This window comes from Drosophila rhopaloa, unplaced genomic scaffold (assembly GCF_018152115.1).
Source record: "Drosophila rhopaloa isolate 14029-0021.01 unplaced genomic scaffold, ASM1815211v1 contig_178, whole genome shotgun sequence".
In the NCBI taxonomy this organism is placed as follows: domain Eukaryota; kingdom Metazoa; phylum Arthropoda; class Insecta; order Diptera; family Drosophilidae; genus Drosophila; species Drosophila rhopaloa.
Window position 1 is genome coordinate 10,108,751 of NW_025335059.1, and position 26,690 is coordinate 10,135,440.

General features: G+C 40.5%; 1 protein-coding gene across 1 annotated transcript; it reads left to right on the forward strand.

Annotated features, from left to right (window-relative positions):
* The first annotated feature begins 6,197 nt into the window (after nt 1-6,197).
* LOC108052691 (muscle segmentation homeobox) lies at nt 6,198-15,862 on the forward strand. Its single transcript, XM_017135136.1, has 2 exons — nt 6,198-7,630; nt 14,790-15,862. The coding sequence occupies exons 1-2, from the start codon at nt 6,460-6,462 to the stop codon at nt 15,125-15,127; spliced, it is 1,509 nt and encodes a 502-aa protein (XP_016990625.1). The 5' UTR covers nt 6,198-6,459; the 3' UTR covers nt 15,128-15,862.
* The last annotated feature ends 10,828 nt before the right edge of the window (nt 15,863-26,690 follow it).

Genomic DNA, 26,690 nt, shown 5'->3' on the forward strand with positions numbered 1-26,690 from the left:
GGGATATGGATATGCGAGCGGACTAGTATCGCCGCAAAGTGACTTGTAAACATTTTAGCAACTTTTCAACTTCAACTTCAAGTTGAGGCCGAGTCGAGTCGAGCCTAATGAACTGCACTGTCCGTTTGCCGGGACATGGGATCGTGTGATTGTCAGTGCAGTTTGCAATCGCGTCTGCAAATTGACAAGATAAATACATTTAGCTAATTTGATTTTAGCTGCCCGAGTTTCGGATTTCAGATTTGGCCTGTGGGGCTTGCCTTAAAGGAAGCTGGAAATTTGTACGCATAAAGCGCAATTAAGTTGTAATTAAGCGGCACAAAGGCAAGCCGACAAGTCGGCCATTTATGGAGCAGCGTCGTTGTCGTCCTCCCACGCGAAAAACAATCAAAATTCATTAGCCAAGCGACGACAAATAAAGCCAAGGGCCCAAAAGTCGGGGTTGACTCTGCACATCCCAGAGCCCCCGGGATGTGAATGTGAGTAAATATATGCGCAGAAGGGCGGAGGGATGGTGGCACATAAAAGGCGACAGAACCGCACATCCTGCGCCAGGAAGCTGCCGGCTGAAATTACAAAAGTCAACCCCCAAAAGGCAGAAGGCCATAAAAACGCTTGAAAAGCGTATGCTCTCCACGGCCCCCAAACATTCTAGTAAAACCAACACAGCATCCCCGTGATTCTGGAGGCCAAACCGAAACCGAAAACCAAGCCCGAAGGCTTTTGAAAAATTGCAAATTGAATTAAGCCAAAGTTAAATGGCTAAATGACTCGAGCCAAGTATCCTCCCAGCCATCTTTTTCCAACCAGCAGCCACCAGCTCAGTGGGTATTTGGTTTGCCTTTCGGGTGGAAAATTCTGGGGGAATTGGGTGGTTTTTGGGGGGTTGCGGTTTGGCGCATGATAGTAGCTAATATGCTGCAAAGGATAAGGCTCACACGGAGAGACAGGATACCATGGGCATGCTAGAATACAGAAAATCAATACAAACATATTCTAAGAGGATTACGAATATTTTAAATGTTTTCATACATTTCACTGCGATTGACAAAAGAGTTAACATGGAAATAAGGCTGCCACAAATTAGAAAAAAAATTTATATATGTACAAAGATTTTTAACAGTTGCATACAATATTTTATAAAGTTTAGTGATCTGTTTCCCTTTTGTAATAAATGGTATATTTCCTAGAACACGGTCTTAACTGCTTTAAGTATAAAATAACTTAATTGAATGACACGCTTATAAAATTCATCGTCTTCAAGCTTACATATTTTTATGAAGATAATTAATAACTACACAAAGAAATAAAAAGGTTGCAAAACATAATGCAACTTGAAATTTGATTAAAAGTAATCCAATAAATACACATTTTAATCAATTTTAAGGTAATAAATCCAAATACCTTATTGGGCCAGTGCGTTCCCACTGTAACCATCTTTGGGAAAACGCATAGCTCAGAAAAGCCAACGTCGCACCATGCGAAGACGAAGGGCAGGATTCTGAGCCTGGTCGGGATTGGAGTGTTAGTGCCAGTGTTATTTACCAGGCTAAATTATTAAACGATTGTTAAACGAGCGGATAAAGGATGAGCGTGAATGATGATGATGATGCTGCTGGCCGGGGAGGAAAAAGGAAAATGGCAGGGGAAGGCTGACAAGAGGGTGTAAAGTCCTGGCACCGGGAAAAATGCTCGGTGATGGGGGAATGGGGAAGAGCAGGAGGCGGCTGCCTTGTTAGCTTGCCAGCTGAAGGGGAAATTTGATATTAGGTAAATTTATTTGATTTACATTTTTATGGGGCACCCGTTTGGCGCACAGGGTGGGTGGATAATTCCAAACTGGGTGGAATTTTCCCTGTTGTTTGCCAACGTCGTTGTCGTCGTCCTGCGCTTATCTCACATAATGCCGGCAATGAAGATAAGAACCTGTCTAGGGTGGGAATAAAACGGCGCACACCGCACCGAATAGAATAAATAGAGTAAATACAAAATGAATTAATAAAAATGGCAGCAAAAATAATAATCATAAACGAGTTTGCGACGCACGACCAGCTTTTTTGTTGGCTTGCACCGAGAAAAAAAAAACCATTTCAGTTTCAATATATTCACTTATTTTAATATTACTATTAAAGGTTAAAAGATTAATAACTAAAATCATTATATTCGAAATCATGTTTAATTGCATATAAATGTTTAACGCGTATAAGTGACATTACAAGATACATTAGAAGCATCTTCTTATCATCTCTGAGTGATAATAAAAATAATTAAAAACCTTGTTAATATATATATTTTTGGAAATACTGATCTCATTATTTAATTGACAAATATTTTGCATTAATGGCAGTTTTATTTGCATTTTTTCGACCGTTCAATTATTTTCTATAAGCAAAGTGGGTGATATAAAAAGGCTGCGCTGTCAATCAACCACCCGGCGATCGAAGCCAAAGCCACCCACCCACCGAAGGCAATCAGTGCCAAATCAGAACTTTATTTATTTGCTTGTTGTTTGCCAAACATTTACGCCATCAGCAAAACGACACCCGAGAGCTCGTTAAATGCTCAGCCATGCGGATGTAATTCAATAAACGAGCGTTGTGCGCCATCATCAACACCCCACCGTTTAGCAGTGTGAGTGTGTGTGTGTGCATAAGAGCGCCTCTGTATGGGTGTGTATCTGTGTGAGGCAGCCGCAATTGCCACAACAGCCGCTGTGACTAAATGACTGACTGACAACCGCAGGGTTTCGCAAGGGGGATGGTTTATTTACTCGCCAAACAACCCCTCGAAAAGCATCCCGAAATCCCCCGACTTCAGCCTCCATGTTCCACCATTCTCCTCTCGTCCTGCAATAACGTTTATTGAGCCGACTTTCGCAACAGCCTCGTCCTGCGTCCTTCGGAAATTTCTGAACTGTCAACATGTCAACTGTTTGTTGGCCGGGAAGGTTATTTCTGGGACGTCGTTTGTGTTTGTTGTATTTATCCATGGGGTGGGTGGTAAACGCTTTTTCGGCCTGTTTAAGCGATTTAACGCATCGCAAGGATAATGAAATTTTGATTATGCGCCGCTTGGCTGGTTATCCTGGGACAGTGCCGCCCTCTGTTGGGCGGACTGGTTGCTGGGTCGCTATGAAATTAGCCTCATTTAGAGGTCCTTTGATATTGGGGGATGGGCTTAAACTCGGGGAGTTGCTAATTATCGTTGGAGAAGGATGGCAGTGAACCTGCAACTCACTCAATTTTATTCAACTAAAATGATACTTTAAAATGTTAATACTTAAAATTTTTATATCTGATAGAATGATTACCATTCTAACTAAGTTTATTATAATTGATTCTAATTTAAACTACCAAAAGAATAAAAGGCAGAAACAAATTAAATGCTTGTATCAACCCATTAATATATCATAGTCTAGTAGATCTCATATCCAGCTGGTATAATAATCAATTTACTGACTGGGTAATTGCCCACTCTCGGATACAAACAATTATGCAATTCAATTCTGAATTAATTGCACAATAAAACACCAAATTCTCATTTAATTGCCGGACAAAAAAAAGCACACGAAGCCAAAGTAACAACCCACATAAATATGCAACACCCACATACACACCCACTCAATCATTGCTAACTATATTCCTCCTCAACCCCTCTTTCATTTATAGCTTCTAAAATCAAACTCGAATCGGTCGGCGGGAAATATAAATTCGAAAAATTATGAAAAACTATCAAAACATTTACATACGTTCAGGGGAGTCGGGAAGGAGAAAAAAATTGGCTTGCTCTCTTCGATCAACGCACATAGTGTTGCCTTGCTGGCATTTAATTAGCTAGTTTCGGCTTTAAATAAAATGAAAACTTTTAGGTTTTTTAAACTTCGAAATACAGATGTTAAAACAGTATTTTATTCTTTTGAATAATAACTTATGCAGTCTTTTTATTTAGTTAATAAATATTACAAAAAAAATAAATTTCTTGGAATGAATAAAATGGCGGCTTGATAATAGTTTAAAAAACGACCAATCGGTACAATTTTTTTTAAAATTTGTAATATTTTAAGTACCATTAACAATTTCGTATTTAACAAGATGTTTTGAGGTTCAACATAGCTACTTTTCGAAAACTACAGTTGTCAGCACTGCACGCAACCAAATCGACGGCCATTTATCAATTGACCAACTCGGCCGAAGCGTGGACTTTTGTTGGTGCTTTTGTTAGTGGCCGACTTGCTGCTGCTTTTGCCGGTTTCGTTTCATCTTAACTTGATGGCCGAAAGGGGGAGTTGAGTGGGCTGGAGCTCGCTTATGATGTTTATTGAAAAATTAATTTGCGCCTCGTTTTTGTATTTCTTTTTTCGGCTCTCATTTGCGTATTTCAAAGCGCAATGAATAATGATGCTGGTTAAGTAGAGAAAAATAAAAGAAACGCTTGACGTGCTTGGCCTGAGAAATTAATATTTGTAATTGGCTATAATTGTTTATGCCAACGGCACAAAGTGTAGAAAATGAGACGAAGACAATGATATTAATGAGCAGAGCAGCATCGCAACACATTTTGCAGCCATTTCGAAATGTTTAATTGAAAAGAAAGCTGAATTGTTGGGTCTCTCATAATGAAGTGCTCAACTTTGGGAAGTAGGAAAATGTTTTAATCAAAGGAAGCGATGTGAAGGGGCGTTGGAAAAGTGGTAGGAGATATATAAAGTGTTAATTGAATAGCTGGGAAATGTGTGAAGATTATAAATACATTTATTGCCGGGGCTCTTTTGAAGTGAAATTTAATATAATTATAGAAAATGTTAGTCTTATGATAAAACATTTAGAATTGAAAAGAAAATAAAATATTAAAAAAAAATTCTGAAAAGAAATAACTTCTCTAATGATATATTTTCAAGGGCCCAAATCGTTCCTCATGTAGAATTGTTGACAACTAATTAAGGGAACCACACAGCCAGCCATTCGTCAACTGTTCTAATTGAGCTCTTTATGTTCCCCCCACTGGCAATTGCCATTAAAATCCTTTCACCAACTTGCTACCAGAAAACCCAAGGAAAGCCCCAACCACTAACACAATCCAACCCCCCTCCCCTGTCAACTTGGTCCTTCGAGCAGCGGAAAACAAAGGAGCAGCTGAACAATGGCTGGCAAAAGTTTTCAAGCCAACAATTTCACATAATAATCCTTAAAATGAGTTTAATTTGTAGAGCCGAAATTATAAACAGAGCGGGTTTGCAAAGGGTTTTCGTTTCTTTTATGCAATTTATGCCGCAGTTCTTTTTAGAGTTTATAGGGTATGGCAAAATTCTATATAATCCTGCATATTTCACGTTTATATGTATGTGATTGATTTGGCCGGGTCCTGGGATGCTCGATTTATGGGCCCCGATCCGATTTTTATGGCTTATCTTTTGAGGTGGGCTGGGCACCCGAAAAGGAGCAGAAAGGAAGAAAAAACATAATTTCCTGACCGAGATTGCAGCTTTGCGATAATGCTGCTCCCCTGTCGTTTGACGATGCTTGGGTCCTGATAATGATGGACTTATTATTTATTATATTGTTTATGCTCGCTAAGGACATGTAGGAGTACCAATTAAAATCCAAAACCCATGAAGTCTATACATATGTACATATATAGCTTAAAACATCACTCCAATTTGGCCAAATGAAGTCATGAGGGAAAGAGATGGGAGAAGGAAAAACCAAAGAAAAGCCAGAAAACCAAAGTGGAAATGGACAAGCGTTTGCCGCCGCTGCTTGTTATAAAATGCTAATACGCGCAGCAGCTCAAAAAAAAAGTGGAAAAACGCTTTGAAGATTGAATTATTCAATAATAATTAGGCGTGTGAGAGAGACGGTTATAGCATGAGGGTAGTAGTGCACCATCTCTTTCTGAAAGAGTGCTCAAAACTCACCACACTGAAGCGAGAGCGAGCGAGAAAAGAAGGCGGTGCAAAGGCAGAAAAGTGGAGAAATAAGAAACTCACACAGAAAAAAAAGAGTGAGAAGGCTAGTGTCAAACCAATAAAAATGGTGTCGTGGTGTAGGGGTTTCTATGTAAGAGAGAAAGAGAGCTACACTCTGCACAGCCGGTTTTCCACCACCAATCTTCCGCTCTCAGTGTGCGTGAGTATCTGTGTGTCTCACTGAGCCAGCGGTGCATCCGAAATCGCCACTATAGTTCAGTCGCAGAACAGACGTGATCTCAAGAGGACGTGTCTCTCTCTCTGAACAAAATATACAACTCTAAAAAATAAATAACGCCGCGTGTATCTGTGTGTGCGTTCTCGACGAGACAGTGTGTGTGTGTTTTAAGCGCGTGTGATTAACAAGCGCATTAATTAAGAGTTAATCGAAAACAAATTAACAGCAGGCCATGTCTCAATGAAACAATAAACCGCCATTCAAAGCAAACGTATCACAGTGAACAGTCGGTAAAAACAATCGAGAAAGAGGCTTTATGTTAAAGCTCAGCCCAGCGAGCATGACAGTTACCGGTCTGCGACAGACGATGACCAGCCCCACGGTGCCGCCGAGTAGCAACACACCCGCGGGCAACATTACCAGCAGCAGCAGCAACAACAACATGAGCGGGAGCAACATCAGCAACACCCAAATCCTAAGTCCAGCTCACCCGGCTGGCCTCAATCCCCTGGCCAGTCCCACCTCGCCGTCGGCACTGCTGCTGGCCCACCAGCAGCATCTGTTGCAGCAGCACCAGCAACACCAGCACCAGCAGCAGCAGCAACAGCAGCAGCAGGCGGCCCTCCAGCTGGCTGCAGTGCATCCGCCGGCCCATCACCTGCACAAGACCACCTCCCGACTGAGCAACTTTAGTGTGGCCTCCTTACTGGCGGATACCAGACCTAGAACGCCACCAAACCAGGGAGGAGATGCACCCCAAAACCTCACCAGTTCGGCGGCCACCTCACCCATTTCCCAGGCCAGCAGCACTCCACCTCCGCCGGTGTCTTCGGCGGCACAGGTTCCCGCCAACACCTTCCATCCCGCCGCCGTGGCGCACCACGCCCACTTGCTGCAGGCCGCCCATGCGGCAGCAGCGGCTCATGCTCAGCACCAGGTGATGGCCGCCCAACTGAGGCAGCAGCAGCAGCAAGCGGATGCCCGGGCCAACTCCCCACCCGCCTCCACGACATCCACGCCCAGCTCCACACCCATAGGATCAGCTCAAGGATCCGGAATCGTAGCCTCCACTCCCGCCAAAAACGAACGCCATTCGCCAATGGGCAGTCACACAGACTCCGAGCTGGAGTACGACGACGAAATGCTGCAGGATCATGAACCCGATCATGACGAGGAGGAGGACTCTATTGTGGATATCGAGGACATGAATGCCGACGACTCTCCCAGATCGACGCCCGACGGCTTGGACGGCAGCGGCAAGTCAATGGAATCTCCGCACGGTCCTCCGCCGGGATCGCATATGCAGTCAGCAATTCTTTCGCCGGCGGCCTTGGCCTCCGGTCATGTGCCCATCCGCCCGACTCCTTTCAGTGCCCTAGCAGCGGCGGTTTGGACGGGAATGGGAACCGGAGTGCCGTGGCCAGGGGCCAGACAAATGGCGCCTTTCGGACCGCCTGGCATGTTTCCGGGAGCTGGATTCGGTGGAGGTAAGTGTCGCTTTCTTTGAATTTACCCTGGTTAAGTGGCGTTTTGCGGGAGCTTGTTAGTGGTTTTTGCACTTCCTTAAGAGGAAATGATAAACCTTATCGGCTACATGTGCTTAACTTTTATATACAAATATATTTTAAGCTTTTCTGAGGGGAAAGATGTTAGATATGTTGGCTATAGCAAGTTGGTTAGGAAAATATACTTCGATAGTCAAAAGATTTGTCTAGAAGAAATAACAACTTAATGAAATAAATTGTATTCAACATTTCGTTGATTTTTACCTAGCTATCAATTTACTTTAAATAAGATAACCTAACAGAAATTGAAGATATTGGAAAGTATTTCATTTTACCCTTTCCCTACTTTTATAAACTTTACTTTCCAAAAACAGAGCATGCGAAATTACAAAAAGGTAATAATATTTACTTTTTGCTCTAACATACCTTAATTAAAACACACAAATATTTTGTTTAACCTATGAACAATAGAAATTCGTAAAATTCCGGGCAGAGCAAAGATCGCATTAGCAAGCAGCAAAAGTGAGATATGTATTTAAAAACGATTTATTTAATGGAGGAATTTGCTCCGCACTCCCGCTTCGCCACCCCCATTGTTTTATGCCCCATTCGCCGTGGCAAGTTTATCTACACAATTTTGTGTCGCATTTTAATTCAATTAACTGCCGCCCCTCGCCTTAATTGGCATCGATGGTGACTCTCCGCCCGGCGAACTGCGGGTGCTCCATCATGGCCACCTCGTCGTCATCATCGCGATGAAATGGAAACGATCGTGACTGCAGTTGGTAGTCAAAGTGCGTGGCAATTATTGCGGGGCCTTAAATAAAACAATGAAAAATGCCTGATTGCTGGGCCCCATTATTTGATGATGATGGGGCTGGCAGCGTCGCGTCGGTTTTGATTTGACTCAATTGGCTCTGTCTGATTATTCATTGCACTCGGTGGTTACCGCCGTTTTTCGGTGTTTTCCGGTCTGACAGCCAGCCCCCTTCTATCGTCCGAAAATCGAATAATAAACGCATAAAAACCGGACTGTCTAACTGGCCAGACTAATTGAAGCGAGTCTGGCGGGCTAACCAGCCGATCTCTATCTGCATGCACAGTTCACACTTTGCCTGCATTTCCTGGACGCTTTTCGCCCACAAAAAACTATAGGAAAACCCAGGGAAAACACTCGCTAAGTCACACTTTGATGCCGGACTGACATGTGAACTTTACTCGGCCATCGCGAACTTTGCGTTTCCGCTTTTTAAAGTTGCCCAACACTCAAAAAAGGGCGGTGCAAAAACGCTGCGCAAAAAAGTGTAAATTTGCTTTTTATATGCAGCCCAGCAACTATTGTTCCTGTTTTTGTTGTTTGCGGTTTGAGTGTTTTGATTTTTTTTTGCCATTACAAGGCATTGTTTTATTAAGCTGTCGGGTTGCTATAGAAAAAGAGCTCTGAAAGGGTGTCGCCTTAGGGAATTTGGGTTTTAAAGTAGGTTATGGATTTTCAATTTAAAGTTTTAAAATACTTATCCTAAATATAGGCGTTACTTGCATTTCAAAAAGATTCTTTAATACAAAATGCATTGTTAAAATTAAAAAAATTAAATCTTGAATAGGGTATGATGTTCAAACAACATTAATAAGAATATATACAAAAAATACAATCTGATATCCCGGAAAATGGTTTTAAATACAAATTAAAAAATCGAAATAAATCAATCTCAATGTGGGCCATCAATTCCAGGCCCTTCGTCAGCCACTTGAGCTATCTTTTGTCCCAATGTCTCTATAAAGAGGCCATGGCGACGGGAGAAGATGAATAAACTATTCCAAACATTTTCCGCTTATTTTGTCATTTGGCTGTCAACTGCTGCATGTGTATAAAATATTGCCGAACAACTTCATTTCGTTTCGTTTCATTTGGCAGCTGTTTTTTTCTTACTCTTGGCTTCGGTTTCTTTGGTTCCTGTATTCAGCGTGTCTCATTAGCGCAGCAGGTTGCTGTCTTTTGTGGACTGATGATCCCCTGTGCCAGGGGTTCTACTTCTGACCTGCGCCGCTATCTTCTGCGGCATTATGTCAAGTGTTAGGTACTTAGTGCCTCGGCAACTGGAGATAGAGGTTGTATCGTTCGGTTGGTCGGATGGCAGGGCTACCGTTTGTCGGCGCTTTCATGGCCTATTAAATTAAACTACCTCCGATTAGACTAAGGGAACGCACACACGCTAACAAGGTGGTTGTGTGGGCCGTTTAAGTTGGATTTTCATTTAATTTTTCGCCCTGCCTTTGCGGCTGCATTTTTTTGCGCCGACCATTAGATTAACATTTTCGTGTTGCAATATGGGGAATTCCCTTTTGTGCCTTCATAATTTAACTAATTGCAAGCGCAGTCAAGTCACGTATGGTGCACATGCCACCCATTTTTTTGCCCATTTGCCAGCCCCCCCTCTCTTAACCCTCTCTTGCCCCCTTTAACCCCTCGCTCTTGTACAACCACCACGCACTGCAGCTGCAATTCTTGGCAGCCATTATAGAAATTAATTTTCAAGCTGAACAAACGAGCAACAACTTGGGAGTCATTGCACAAATACATAGGGGCAAACAACGGACTCGCACACAAGTACACAACTTGTTGGTAAGTTGGTAGAAGGGAGAGAGAGAGAGCGAGAAAACCTGGCCAAAACGGTGGGTGTGGCATGTCAGCAACGCCCACCCAAAACACGCAATTTTCAACAGCCCCGGCAGCAATTTAAACGTTGACAGACGGCTGCTGGCCGGCGAAAAGTGAGAAGAGGGTTAAGGAAGAGCAGTGGCAGTGGGCAAGGGTGGGGCTAAGAGGGGCTGTGGGGGGTTAAGACGGCCGTTTGCATGCGTTTTAACACCATTTGCAAGGCTCCTAAACGAGAGAGTCAAAAGCTAAAATAATATTTGCATTCTGCACGCCATCTAACGTGCATAAGCTGTACCAAATACACACATGCAACACATGGACATAGGTTGAAAGGGGGGCTTTTTCGATTGGTAGTGGGGTGTTAAGGGGGCTGAGCAGGGGGCGTGTGGCGGCGCAGACATTTTGATGTATGTTTTGGTAAATAAAATTTATTTGCATTAAATTACCAAGCCAGACAAAGCGAAAGTGGATGGCATGGGTTAAGGCAAGGCATGTGGGTGTTAAAGAGGGGTGCCATCGCAAGGTGTATATGTGTGTGTGTGTGTATCCGTGAGGTTGAGAAAACATTTGCTAAATATTTGTAGACAATTGGTAGTTCAACTAATTTGAGCTGCTGCTGTTGGATGTTGCTGCTGTGCCTCTGGTGTTGCTGCTGCGGATGTTGCTGCTCTGCACCTGATTAATTAAATGGCATTTGGAACCTGTCATAAGAGGCAGCCCAACCCACGGGCTATCTGAACACTCTTATCTTGCCCAGAGGCAGCGAACTTCATTGCAAAACAGTCTAAATAGATATATGGCCAGCACGCAATGTGACAAGATTTTCAAAGAACTGCCAGTGGGCAGTGCAAGTGCACTGACAAAAATATTTAAAAAGCAGTTTTGGTAAATAATAAAGAATTAAAAATATTAAATATTGGGCCCATTTGATAATATTTTTTTTTCTCAGTTGATTATATATTTTATTAAATTATTATTATTTTTCTTTGACTATAAGACCCCATTTTCTCCCGTGTAGACTTATCTAAGGCAACTGGTTATTAACACGCTTCTGGCTAATTAATTGACTCGTTTAACCGGTGTTAGGGCCCCGACTAAAGTAAATTTTAATGTTTTATGCGCCCAAGGAATTCCCTTCGTCCAGGACCTTCGCAATTAAACTCGCGGCTTAATCATTCATTTAGACGATAAACACCTATTTGGTGCTAATTAAAATCCCTCATTATGAAATCGGCCCGAGGAGGCCCCCAAGCGGTTGCCGTTTTGACCGTAAGCGTGTAATTGCATTAGCCATCCGGCCAGCGATCTGCCCATTTGGTTGTTCCAATCCTCCATATTGCTCAACGGTTTTCACTGCAAAAACGCCGTGTAGATCGCTGGATGGATGGTGCTATGCGAAAACGCTTTAATGAAGAATTAATTGCCAGCAATTTGCACCGCAAATCAATCGAGCGTTGTCACCGTCGGCTATATACAGCGATTGCTTTGGATATTTGGTATTGCTGTTGCTCCAAACGATACGCGTAAATTTCACAATTGCTTGTTGCCTGTCTCATTTAGCTGCTGCTGCTGTTGTTGTTGCTGTTGCTGGTGTTTTTGCTGTTGTTGCTCGATGGTCTTATACGATGTCTCGTCTACAATACACCGGAGAACTCAAATTAATTGAAAATCCATTACAAACATAGGCTAAATGTCACAATTGGCGTTTGTGGCATGTATTTGCGCTGGCAATGGCGATGCTGGCGACGTATTGCCCCAGCAGCAACAGCACGGCAGCAACATCGCAGCACCAGCAGCACAGCAGCAACATCGCAGCAGCAGCAACATCGCAGCAGCAGCAACAACAATGCCTATAAAAGAGCAAAAAGGCGAAAACAAGTCTCGCACTCTGGTTTCAACGTGCGTCTCTGTCGCTCCCCCTTGAATCTTGAGTTTTTCCGCAGGTTTTGCAACAAGCCAAAGGCATTCGGTGGGCGGGGCAGCGAGGGGGGCGGTAAATCCAGCTCACTTGCAATGGAAACCCCATTCCAACAATTTAGCGACAAATGAGCAATTAATTTTGAAATAAATGTAAAGCAAACTGAAACGAAAAGAAGGCAAGATTGGAGCACGATATGGCATATAAATAATGGTAGTTACAGAGGCGGAAAAAGGGAATTCATATTCATATCATAGATTAAACATTTAAATACTTTTTCAATTAATACTCCTAAGATTTGGAAAGCATTTTATTAATTCATTTTAAACCGAGAAAGTATTTAAATTAAAGTCATTATAGTACCAATATATTTTTGTTAAAAGAAAAGATCAATTAATTTAAAAATATATTAAGGCAGCAAAGTAAAGAAACTAAAATCAACGAAACAACCATGTTTGGGCCATAAATTGCATATAAATATTAAAGCCATGCAGAGTATAAATATTATTATAAAGAAAAACTCGTAAAAGCCAAAAACTCAACCTGTGACAAAAGCGAAAAAGGGCTGTAAAAGTTTGGCCGCCTCGTTTATATGCTAATTTGGCAACTAATTTATGGTCAATACAACAAGAGCGACAACAAAATACCAAACAAGACAAAACAAAATCAAAACTTCACACGGAATGCAAGCTGACTAAGAGAACAAGGCGAATAACAAAATATATTTATATTTATAGAGGCCGCGTCGCGGAGTCTGTAACAAATTTCTGAATGCAGCATCTTCATTATAAAGTCTGGGGCACCTGGAATCATCTGGTGGCTTTATCGGGAGTGTTCACATTTCGTTTCACCTTGTTACGGGCCATACGAAATGCTTTTACGACCTGCAGCAGTCTGCAGCCCAGAAACTGAGGCACACAAATAAGTGAAATAATATGCATATCGACCGATAAGGCCGGAGCATTAACATAACTCCGACTTGTCACACTAATTACTTAATGAGCCAGTCAGCCCGTTCAAGTTCCCCCGTAAGCCAGCTTGATTATTAGTTTTGATTCCATCGCGAGTTGAATTTTTATGGGCTTATGGCAGCCCCGGCGACATTTATATGTTTATCGAAAACAAAACATAGCAAAATGTGTGTGAACACATCAAGTTTTAAGGACTTGTGAGCTTGATTTTGATGTTTTAGGATAGTAAATATTTACTAGTCCTTTTTGGTAATGAATTCATAAAAAGAGACAGGGTTACAGGCAAACTTGTAGTATTTTTTCTATAATACCCTGAAAAATTAAGATAGTTGTACATGCCGTTTTTGCTCTGTTTAGGGATTACATCGATGCCTTCTGTGATTTTACGAGGTCTGCCCTTCTGTTATTGTTGTTTAATGCATCGTTGCCATATGCAGAGCATAAAAAGCAATTACAAAAGCATGCAACTTGGCCACGTTTGTCACTCGGCAATTTCAATTTGTGCAATTATGCGTAAAATTAAAGCGTTGCATATCATTTGCATTTGTCTTTATTTTGATTCGACTGCTGCCTCTGTTTTGCCTGAAAACAAAATGCCCAATAAATTACGCGTGCCCGGGAGGAAGATGGGGACTTCGAGGGGTAGGGGCTCTAAAGATCTGACCCGGACTGACTGCATCTTTAAAATGCCATTTGCATCTTTGTGGTTTTGGCGCAGCCCCGATGGCAAGCTCATTACTTTCATTAACAACACTCCCGGCATGCAACTCGCAACTTGCAACTTGCAACAGCTGCTGCTTTAACCCCCCTTTCCACGGATCGGCCGTCTTTATAAGGCCTGCACGTTTCTTTTTGCCTTCTTTTTTCTTCTTTTACTTCTCTGTGCCTTTGTTTGCCAAAACAAAATGCCCAAATTAAAATTGTTTTGCTGTGGAGAGAATCGAACTGAGATATTGCCGGGGAATCGGTGGGAAGAAGCTGAGGAGGTAGTCGAGTGGGGGGGATTCACTCGGGGAATGCATTTCCCGTCTCTGCCGCTGCGGCTGCTGCTGCTGCTGCTTTGTCTGACAAATAGTTTAGACAGCAAATTTATTGGCCACTTAAAGGAGTAATTACCGTATATTGTTGCCGCTGCCGCTTTTAGCCAAATTGACAAGGCCAAGGACAGCGGCAGTTGACAGCACATTTCATTCAGCATGCGGCTGGGCTGTGCCTGTTTAATGATGCAGTAAAATCTGCTTCAAGCGGACAAAGCCCTTGACAACTCATTTTTGTAAATAAAATATTTCTAAAGCTTCTTAAAAAAAATTAAAAACAATTAAAAGAGTAAAATACAATTAATTTAAGTTTTAATTAAAAATATTTACTACAGTTTTTAATGTCTTTATTGAACAGACAATCGAATTAGCGGGCAAAGTCTTATATATTGATAAAAAGTTGTAATTCAGCTAAATTATAGGTTTTTCTATTAGGGGAATAACTTATTATTAGCGGAAGCCTATGTCCGCATAAGAGAATATTTACTGTAAAATCTCCCTTATCTCAACCATTAAAACAGCCGACTAATCAAGTCATTTTTCATTTATTTTCCAGATGCCAACGAACCGCCGCGGATCAAGTGCAACTTGCGGAAACACAAGCCCAACCGGAAGCCCCGCACACCCTTCACCACACAGCAGCTGCTCTCGCTGGAGAAGAAGTTCCGGGAGAAGCAGTACCTGAGCATCGCCGAGCGGGCGGAGTTCTCCTCGTCGCTCCGGCTGACGGAGACCCAGGTGAAGATCTGGTTCCAGAACCGAAGGGCCAAGGCCAAGCGGTTGCAGGAGGCCGAGATCGAGAAGATCAAGATGGCGGCCTTGGGAAGGGGGGCGCCGGGCGCCCAGTGGGCCATGGCCGGGTACTTCCACCCCAGCCTGATGCACCTGGGATAAGTGGCGGCCCAGTTGGTGGGCGACCGCCATCGGGTGCGCCACCAACGCCCACTGAGCCACAGTCCCCATCATCATCATCATCCTGGTAACCAAATAGCCGCTGTCGCCGGTCCTCGAGCGGAAACCCCCAAAATTTTGCTGTGATGTTAGCGCATTTTACGTTACGATACTTCCAAATGTTGTTTCAAATGCACACCCTGTAAATAACTATAAGAAACCAAGAAGCACCCGATTTAGCCAATCGAACTTTGTATATAGCAAGAGCAAAAGCAAGCAGAAAAATGTTTCCTAATTGTACATAAATCTAGCATGTAAACCCAATCAATTAAACACCTTCGTTCGTTTGTTTCGAGTAATCAATTGACAAAAGGATTGAACGTAATTTATTTGCACAACTCAAGTCAATAAGCGTAAAAACAACATTAACTAAATTCATATTTGATTGTATTGTATTTTGCAACGTAAGTCAGTCTAGAAAATGGATCGATCGTGTATTTAAAAAATACTTCTAAGCATCTAAACTAAACTAATCTAATGCTATAACTATGCCGTTAAAAGTACTTTATGATAATACCACAGACCTATACATATAGTTCATACATGCATATTATATTATGAATACCATATAGCGTTAATCCTCTGTAGTTGTTTAATCATAAATCATAAAAACAAAAATGTGAAAAAAATAATACAAAAACATGCAAAAAGAGCAGAATGAAAATCATACAAAAATCATTGAAAAAATATATAAATATACAAAAAAAAATTATTCAAGTCGTTTTATTTAAATTAGGTGGCTATGAAACATTTACAAACGTAAGCTAGATTACTTTTCGTTTCATTTCCTGATCTGAATCCAGATTTAAATTGCACCATTGTAAAATCTCTAAATATATTTGAATTGATTTGCTTATTTAAAAAATAAAAAAATGACCATTTTGTTTCAAAAATTCTAATTATTTCAGTTCGTGAGGAAAATAACAATTATTAATATGTAATTTAAAAAACATGATTGATGCACTAACAAATCTTTTAAAATTACTCATTTGATTTCTTAGGTACAAAGTATCTCAATGACGATTACGCTGATTATGTGGATGTTCTCTGTTGTCGACAGCCTCATTAAGTTCAAGGAAACAATATTTTGTTTTGATTAAAAAATAAAGTGTTATTTTCAACGAATTGATTGCAAAAGATCGACTGGCTGCCATATGCTGTAATACATTGGTATTGCAAAGCCCTTTCAAATCAGGAATGAAGTTAGAAAAACTAAAAACAGTGACCGCAGCGAATCGGTGGAGGAAAAAATTAGCAAGTTACGAAACGAGTAGCATCCATATAACATCAATATTCGCGTGAAATTGTAGAAATACCGCTGGCACCGTCGCACCCAATAAAAAGTAATATAATGAGTTCTGCGGATTGTCATGGGCATTTCACAATTTCGCCGTTACCCATTATTGACTTTTCCCGTAATTCCCATAATTCCAGCTGTATCATTTAGTGCGATCGTGTCGGATAGAGCTAAAACAGAGAAGTGTCGAAGCATCCTTATCGGCTGGCAATTAATATTTAATTAATCAGGCAATCGGTTGCCGAGGCAAAAAGCGCTGGCCCACATGGCGTATTCGTATTGCTAGCAAGTAGCTCTTTATTTAAATATATGGCAGAGGTTAGCGCTGGCAATCAGCGAATTACGATTGGAATTGAGTGATTATCAAATTGTTGGCATTATAATTTTTATTTCTGCGCGATTTGTCGAGTGACATGCGGGGTTCAATAACGAATACATTTTTTCTTTATTTGTTGTTGACAGTTGGCCGAGCGTCAATAGCAAAACACTACGTATGGTTTTTGCCTTTTCTGCCGTCGACTCTTATCGCCTGGAATTAAAACCCAATTAATTTAATTACAAATGGAAATAACACGCCGTCGGCGCAGCAGCGAGCAGCACGTCAAATAAGTTTGCTATTTTGATTTATTTACGAATGGCAAACAAGTGTTGGTGCTCTGCGCAACTGGGTGTGTGTGTACTAGGTGTATTAGTGCGTGTGCTAAATAAATAAATTAAACTATTATTTGCCAGCTTATGCCTGATAAGAAATGAAAATTTCTGAGAACTCAGCACTCAGCCCAAATATTAGTTTTATTGTTTTTAACTTGGGGTTTTCCCTACCCGAAGGCACTGAGATCAATTATTTGCTGAAAAAGGTATTTAAAAAATAAAATTGAAGATGTTTTAAAATAAAAATTAGTTTTATGACATTAAGAACTTCAAAATATTAATTTGAATAAAATTTCTTGTAATTTTTAATAAGTCCGTAAAATAAAAAAATGAAGCTGAATTGAAAGAAATTCAATAAAAGTACAGCTATATTCAGTTTTACTAAGCCATTTTAAATTTGGTGATTTTTTTCCATTTTCCTTTATACTTCTTTGTAAGCAACCTTACTGGCTGGCATCTTTGCTTATTTATTCAAATTGTTTATTTCTAAATTATACTCAACATGCAGAATTAACAAGGTTTGATGTAATTGTCGTAATTCCGCTCGACACATCCAACCTCACCTGCTTGCCACTCATATGATTTGATTATAATTTGTTAACAATTAAAGGCAATCGTGTGATGTTTTATTGGGTAGCAATAAAATAATTAAATAAAATATCCATTTATTATTCATCAAGTATTGATAAATGCGTTCGCCAATAAAGGCGAATTCTCTACGGCAGCCGACTGTTTTTATCTCGGATGTCAAATCGATTGTCGCCGCAATTAATTACGCGTATATAATTACAATGCCTGCCTACGCTGACGCCAACGGTTGACGCCCAAGCCCCAAGAATCGGGATTTCACTTCGAATAGGGCGATCGGGGAATCGGTGGATTGCTGGATTGGTGGCTTGGTGGATCGGTCTGCCAGTGACTGGTGGCTGGGCCCCCTCGTTCCTTTATTAATTAGGCTCGGCTACGCCTTCAGGTAGCCGCAGGTGGCTCTGCATGCAAAACGCACCGCGCTGGAAAGTGCAATGCGTTAATCAAAACGTAATCAAATCATTTGGCAAGCGGCAAACAGCCTGAAACAGAAACCGAAAGGAGACCAAAAACGAGCCTAAAAATGCACAGACAGAAAATGTCATTCACATTGTTTGGCCATTATCTCTTGATTTTTGTACTATAGCCGTGCAAATAATGAAACAAATATTGGATGTTATACCTTGTTAAACTTGTTACAAAATTGCCGATCTATTAGCGTTCCATCCTGAAAATGATAAATTTTTTTTTTAAATGTGATTTTACCCCTTTTGAAAAATTTTAAAATTGGAAAAAAAAATTTTACTATTAATCTGATGGTCATTAAAGTAAATGTAAGTAATAAAATGTTGCAGTTCTGGAATTGTTTTTGACCAAAAAAAGCAGTATTGGCCAATACAATGCAAATAATGGGAGTACCACGATGAACAAGTAATAAAATGATAAATTTTTGAATTTTAGAATTATACTACATTCCAACTTAGTTTCTTTTTCCCCAGTGTAGTCAACATCAGGAAAATGAGCTGCATCGGCAGCACAATCACAGCCTGGTCACATTGGTAGCCTGCTGCGATTTTGGCCGAGTCCGGCAATTAAGCTTTATATCGGGCCTAATGGACCGAGCGCCGCCTGCGCTGATTGCGGGCATTTGTTTGGCGTCGTCGTCTCTTTCTCTTTGTCCTGCTCCCTCTGTCTTTCTGTTTCTGTCCCACTGCTCAGGGCCCAATCAAACGTATATATGTCTGTATATATAGCGGGACGCGACCCCTCGCCCCATCCAAAATCACAGCTTGATATTAACGCCCAACTGTGAGGCGGCGCATTTACAATGATAATATTTGTGTTCAAAGTTATCAATGGGCCAGCCGCCAACGGACTGAGAATGGGAATCGTTCAATCGATACAGACGGAGGGACGGGAGGACCCAATTGGGGCAGAGCAGTTAAGATCTGCTTACAACTTGATTTCAGTTGTTTTCTGCTTAATTGATTAACTACAGATTAAGCTTGATTAACTACAGACAAATGTTAGAGCGAGGTTACATCGTGTCTACACAGAGGGAAAACAATACACGACTTTAGGTGAATTTGCATATATCTTTAAATTTATGAAACATTTTATTTTTGTAAAAAGTTTTAACAAGAGTGTTGTCAAATTTGAAATTCAATTACATTTTCTGAGTCAAAAATTAATAGTTATAGTTGGATGAAACACTCCAAATAATTTAATTTAAGTTAATTTTCCTTAAAAAAAAGATCAATATATTGACAAAATTATGCGGAAATAAATTCATAGTGTCTATTAAACTCTATCTTACAACCAGAACTCAGTTCATACAAAAGCATGCCACATGGATAGTAACACCACTTTGGAAATGGAAATCCAAGCATAACATTTTTTAATTAACACCCACAGACGGACACATGCAAATGAGCTCATTATGAGCTGATTATGCAAGATATAATGGATACTGGAAAAACTCCACCGTCTCCCGCGTAAATAGTTTTTCCAGCCCAACACCAACATCTTCATCAACCGACGGCAAGTTCAACAAACGAAGATTGCCCAGAGGCAGATATATACTCGTATATTCACAGAAGATTCATTCATAAAGTCAAGCGAATTGGAAATCCGTTTACTTAACCCGCTTTTGGCTGGGGAATAAACCTGGTCCGCCATATATTCATATAGTCGTAAAGACTCCTCCGCAGACGGCATGGCGATCCGATTGGCCATTAACTCGAATGGAGAGCACTCGCAATTACCGCGAATAAATTGAGGTAATTAGGTAATAAAAATAATGTTTTCACCTCGTTATTCGAGCCAGCAGCAGCTGCTCTCCATCATTCCCGGAATCGTTGCAACCACCTGATAGGGAGGAAATAAACCGAACAGCAAGTGCTCCAGTCTTCGGTATTAAATCTTCAGACTTCAGACTCTTCAGCACATCTAGAGCAGACAGGAAGGCAATTATTCGATTGATAGGAAAATCAACAGAGCTCTCTGGGAAAATTTGAAAAACTCCTAGTTTACCACACGTAAAGAAACTAAAGAAATTCAAATTTAAAATATCGGTACATTTAATTAAATTTAAATCTAATAAAAAAAAAAAAATAGTTTTTACTAATATTTTTAGACTTTGAGCTCCTTGATTTTTTTAAATTTAAAATATTATTAGTTCGTTATTAATTATGGATGTTTATATTTATTTATTTAATGTACATTGCAGACAATAGTTGCAGACCTAATAAGCTAAAGGGCTTCCCTGTCTTTCATAGCTATTAATGCCAATAGTTTTTGTATTTGAACATAAGTTCCATTTTATTTTCAGAACCTTTTACGAAAGAGCATTTAGAGGTCTTATATATATATCCGCCAAATCTTCAGAAAAACTGTGTCCCAAAAAAAACCGCCTTTTCCCTCAACTCAGTTTATGCAAATTATTCATTTTCCACGGAATTCCCTGGCCGTCAATTAAATTTTTTGTGCTCCTCTTTCCACTGAACACTTTGTTCGCACTTCGGGGCAGCCAAAAAAAAAATAAAAAACAATTTTATATCCATTTACTTTTCACTTAAGCCAAAATTTCCCTTTTGGGGTTACGGACTTTGAGTCAGGTGAGTTAGATACATTTTGTGGGTTTTATGGCTTGGGCTAAGCACTCTTAATTGGTAATTACAATTTGAATTTCATAGCGGGTGAGTAATGGAAAATATCGCTCATAATTTTCCACGGTAATGACACTTTTTAGTTGGGTGGAAAGATCGGTGATCGGCATTTGCTCCCACACTTTTAGGGTATTAATTTTTTGGTCAGCTGCATGCCTTCCTGGAATTGAGTTGTGGAGAATGCAATTAAACAAAATAGCGTGAGATACGCGGCCGATAAACGAAGGACCAGGAGCCAGAAACACTGTCGTGTCTGAAACCTAATTTCCAAGTTTAGAATTCTGCGAAAACGCTCCAAGAACCCAACTCCAAAGGCCCCTCCCGGCACCTCTCCTATCGGGGAGTTTACGTTTTTGAATACTCAATTAAATTTTTGTGCCCGCTGCTGGGGCTTTTCCCCGGCAGTTTCGCACTATTTTCAATCGAATTAAATGCAGTGCTGCCTCTTGCATTTTCATGCGAACAATTTCAAGGAATCGCGCATATCAAGCGCGTCGTCGTCGTCGTCGGCACGCTCCGTTTGGGCGCACAATTAATTTGCGCCCCAAAAACCGAACGCACGTACTCTCGACGGGTATCCGTATCCACGAGAAACATTAGCGAAAGTGTAGGTCGTCGCTAGCAGATACAATTTAATTTCAAATGCCCTCCCTTTGCTGGGGTCGTTCTGTTTTGGAGATACTGTTTCGACTTTCCATTTGATTCATGAATCACAAACCATTTGAATGTACGTGTACGCATATGACTATAAATAAGATTTCCTACTATAGTTTTCCAACAAGAAATGCAGCAGAAAAATATTCGTATCATTAATGAGAAATAGTATTAAATTATTTTAATTTATTTAATCATTTTGGCAATAAATGGAATATTCTTGAAACCATATTTAATTTAAATATTTTTTTAATTAAGCATTTTGGCAATAAAAAAAATGGCCTAACTTGTTAATACCTTAGTTACTTACCGTGTCCCAAAATTTAGGCGGAAAAATACCTACAAATTTCAAGAACTTGAGTTACGGATTTGATTTCATTTATGTTTAATTTTATTCTGGCTTTTGAAATTTTAAAATTTCAAAAAGAAAAGTTTTATAATTTTAATGTGATTATGTATGCTATTGTAAATATAATTTTAGAAGCTTTAGAAAATATCAAGAATCAACAAACATTGATAAACAGAAAATCGCTTTATAATTCTGTAAATAAAGTTTTCCATTTTATTTATTTAATAGTTAGTGTATTTGGACTTTCCTTTTGCTGTTGGCCAGTTGGCATTGCCAAGGCTTTAATTCATGCGCCCGGATTGTGTGCGACAGGGACGCCAACAAAATGCAAAATTTGTCTGAAGATTTTAATCGTCGGCATGCGCGCCCAAAACGGCCCCAAAAGAGCCAGCTGAAAACCAGCTAAGATCCGTCGTAACAGGCTGTTCCCATTGATTCGAGCCGGGTCAGAAATGTTTTCTAGGCTGCTGGAGCCCAGGGAAAATGGCCAGAGATAGTGTGAGAAGGAGGGAGAGAGAGTGCGCTGATCTAGAAAGGGGCGGCGAGAAAACTGGGCGGAGTGGAGGCTGAGCCACTTCCATAGCCACATCTATATAGCCTCATCCTCATCCACATCCCAAGTTAAAGCCAGAGCATGTAATGTTTGTCCGTTTCTCTTGTGCCATGGTTGTTGTTTCTGTTTCTGTTCCTGCTGTTGCTTGTTGTAGTTGTTGCAACAAGACAATTTACTTTTGTGCGAAATTAAGTGGCATCTGCAGCATGGCATTCCACTTGACTCCACCAGGCAAAAGTACACTTAAAACAATTGCTTGTGGATCCTTGGCTAAAACACTTAAGGGAATTTCATTTGTGTTAATAAAAGTTCTGTAAAAATAAGATTATTACATTAGACGATTCAAAATTCAACACTATTCTACACTATTTTTGTAAAAGAAAGATTTAACTGACTGATACAAATTTTAAAGCCAATTTTCTTTATTATTGAAAACACCTTTTATCCAGACACCAATGGTCAGTTGCCTAGACGATAATCAAAATCTAATAACTAATTTATTTTGTCTTTGTGAGTTTCTGGTCTACTTTAAATAAATTATCAAAATTAATATTAAAAATTAATCTAGCTTTAGTCGGGAAATAAAAGATACATTGTTTTTTTTTAGTGTGGTACATAGCAGTCACTCCCGCAGACTCATAGCCGTAGCCTCTGTATTCCCTGCACTCCCATTCCCATTCCCAATTCGCATCTGCATCAGCATCTTTGTGTCGCCGTCGCCCCCTCTTCACCCCGCCCATGGCCTTCTGACGCCTGTCTCGCTCTGTGTGTGCGGACTTCTCGCTCTTGTGGGCAATAACTAATTACATTCGCAATTATTTCATGTTTTGGCCAATTTAGTGGGACAAATTTATCTGCGCGGTGTCATCTACTTAGAATTGATGGCTTGCCATACGAAGCTGTTTGCTCTCGTCTTGGCGCATATTGTTGCTATTACTGGTTACGGGGGATATAGATATAGATATAGATGGTGGTGCTACCGATTCTGGTGGTGCCATTAGGCGCCCAAGGGAACGTTGAATGACGTTGATTGTTGTTTGGCAAATGGAAAAAGGCAACCCACTGTCCGCTGCGATACTTCCCCTACTGCTCCTCTAATGCCAAATGCAATTATTAAGCAAATTAGCAGGCATTTAGATATTCCAGCCAGATTGCCGCACAACGAGGGGCGCCATTGATGGGCTCCATTTCTCATTCATCAATCCGAGTTCGAGTTGTGGGCCAGGGGCGTGCCGTAAAGGGGCATAGATGGGGAGATGTACTGCCACTGCTCAGTTGATTATGTTTGATTGCTTCCGGGAGATAGCAAATAATTCCGAAACAACGGGATCCACAGACAGGATGAGGTGTAATGAATATCCTAAAGCAGGTGGTACCAAACTGGTAGTAATATAGATTTCAAGGTTTATTAATTGATACTAATCCTTTATAGTACCAAAGCTGAGTGTTTAATAAATACATAATATTTAGGTGTTCGTTACTTTAATTACAAGCCCACTTAAAGCGACTAATAGCTCCTTAATATGCCCAGGAACCCTTTTTAAATAAACGAAGAAATTATCGTTCTTTCAATGTTTTATTATTGTTTCAATTAGAATTAGTTCAACTCTAAGAATGCAAAAAAAACCCCTCACCAATCCGTTCTATCTTACTTACCAATGTCTTTTCCAAATCCGATATCAAACCCCAAAAAAGTTGACAACCTAAAGACAGACGGAAATGTCAGTTTTAAATCTGCAAACGAAAACTTATTTCTCCATTTTTCAATTTCTCCTATTGGATTTCCCCCGAGCAGATAAATCTTTTGCATATTTTTTCCGTTTGTTTGGTTTTCTCATTTGAAAATGGTAAATGTTTTTTCTTTTGTCTCTCCATTTTCTCTTGTTTTTTTGTAGCTGAAGAGTTACATTTATTGCTTTACACTTCCAATTATAACTCAGAAATCCATGGCAAGTGGAGACAATAAAATTCACCAACACGGAGATTTATGCCCACGCACACAGATACACTGAAAAAAAGGCACAAAAGCAACCACACAAATATAAACTGGCAGACAATTCACCTTAATTCAAGTAGAAACGATTTAACTCCCACGGCTGCACTGCCATTATATATTGTTGCTTTTATTTTATATGAACTTAATTTCGCTCAACTCAACCACACTCACGCACACACATATGCACAAAGTGCTTTACACCACAACCCCTTGGTGGAAAAAAGTAACGGTAAACGCAGCCATTTATTACATTTTCAACGGGGTGGGGGGGTTGAGATCAAAAAGAAAGAGAGAGGGAGAGCAGAAGTGTGCGAGCGAGAAGGGTCAGCCGGCCAAAAGGATATGACGTTTTGCTTTCCTCTTCGGCAAGTGAGTGGAAATTTGTTTCATTATAATTATTTTCCACAATTGGACATATTAGTATGGTCGACGCCGGCAGCGGCGTCGACTGCGACTGCGGCAGCGCCGCCATTTTTGCAATTTTCCCGTGCAAATAAACGCAGCCAAGTGTTAAGAAATTTGCCGGGCGACAAAGCAGGACAAAGTGTACGGGCATGCCGTCTCTTTCTTGCCATTTCTCCATCCCTCTCTTTTCGTCCTGCGCACACTCAACACACCTGCAAAAGTCATCTTCAGTTGTGGTGAATTCGTATCCCCACGAATTTCTGGGGGTAGTTTTTTATTGATTTTAGTTTATGTACTTCTACCCCAACTTCCTTATATGCCACATGCCCTAGTGCCATCTCTGTCGCACTTGTGTACGTGCCGGGAATGACAAAACATAAAGTTATAATAATTTTTCTTTCCGCTTAATTGTGTTCGGGTTTTGGGAAGGGGAGAAATGTCAGACAGATAGTCCGTGTAAGGACATTTTGACTGGTATTGCCCCCCTGCCTCTCTTTCTTTCTCCTTTTTCGATTTACCACCCCCAATTGCCGTCTCTTTCTGGCTGCCACAAAATGACCTGGCGTTGGCACTTTTAATTTGATGCTTTTATGTATCGAGCACAAAAGGAGACCCCGATGAGACCCAGCATCCCATCTCTATATAGAGCTGTCTATATACCATATATAGCCATATACAGATAGTTGGCTTTCTGCGGGGGAGGATGGAAAGCTCCTCTCCTTGTGCGTGTGGACGTAGGAAATACAGCAATTAGAGCCATATTAACCGTAATTAAATTTAATTGTTTAATTAAGCGCGAAAAGTGAGGAAGACATCTCCGCCCCCCGCCAGTTATTATATACCATATACCCCCGAGAGTGGGTCCAGTCTGGGTCCTGGACCAGTGGGTGGGTGGTTCGGTGGTTTAGGTGGCTTCTGGTCTCTGTGCGTGCGAAAGGGGATTGCGTGTTTTGGCCCTCTGATTACATTGTTGCCCCCGCTCTGCCAGTTTCTCTCGTTGTCTGGGTGTTGAAGTAACAAATAGCCATGTGATTTGATGCGACGGCTCTGATAGTCAGCCAATTAAGCATTCAAACGTAAATTTTTGCTCAGTTCGCATTAATTAGCGGGACGCTGGGGAGGGGATTTGAGTGGCGTCTGTGGAGGGGACACAATTTTTGGCATCAATTAATTGGAACTAAAAGGAGAATTAAAAGAAGAATATAATAAATTAATTGAAACTCGAGTTAAGTTTATTCAAATGAAATTACCGTTAGGCGTTGTTTAAAAAATTTTAATATAAGTATGTAAAAATATAATAAGCAGCTTTCTTATTTATTAAATATAAAATACTTTAATTTTAATTAATAATAAATCATATCTTTTTTATAGAAAAAGTTTTATTTATTTATTTTATAAAACATCTACTTAACATTGTTTGCTAAAGTTTTATAAAATTTAGAAAAATGATATTAATGTATAAAAAATATTTGTTATATATATAAATGTATTTATCCGAACTGCTACAGTTTTTAAGCCACCACATTTATTACACTTCTAACATAATTGATTAAAGACAAAGGGACCCACCAGAATTTCTAGTGCATCTGTCCCTGATCTTATGAAGATATCTAGCCGTTCCCATCTCGTTTCTAAGTAAGGAGGGCACCCACATCTATTAATTACAGAGCCCAAAAACAGCAGCTCTTGGGACATCAGTCATTTCTGGGACTCTAGATAAAGTTGCAATAATGTCGTGGAAAATTAGCATCAATCAAATGCAGGTGCAGACGGCCAACACAAAAATGAGCAAGCCTCAAATCCAAAACGGAATCCAAATCCAAATCCGAGTCCAAATCGAAATCTCAGTGACAGCCAACAGATGTCAAGTGGCCCGCATGTATAAATACGGTGGAGATCAGAGGAT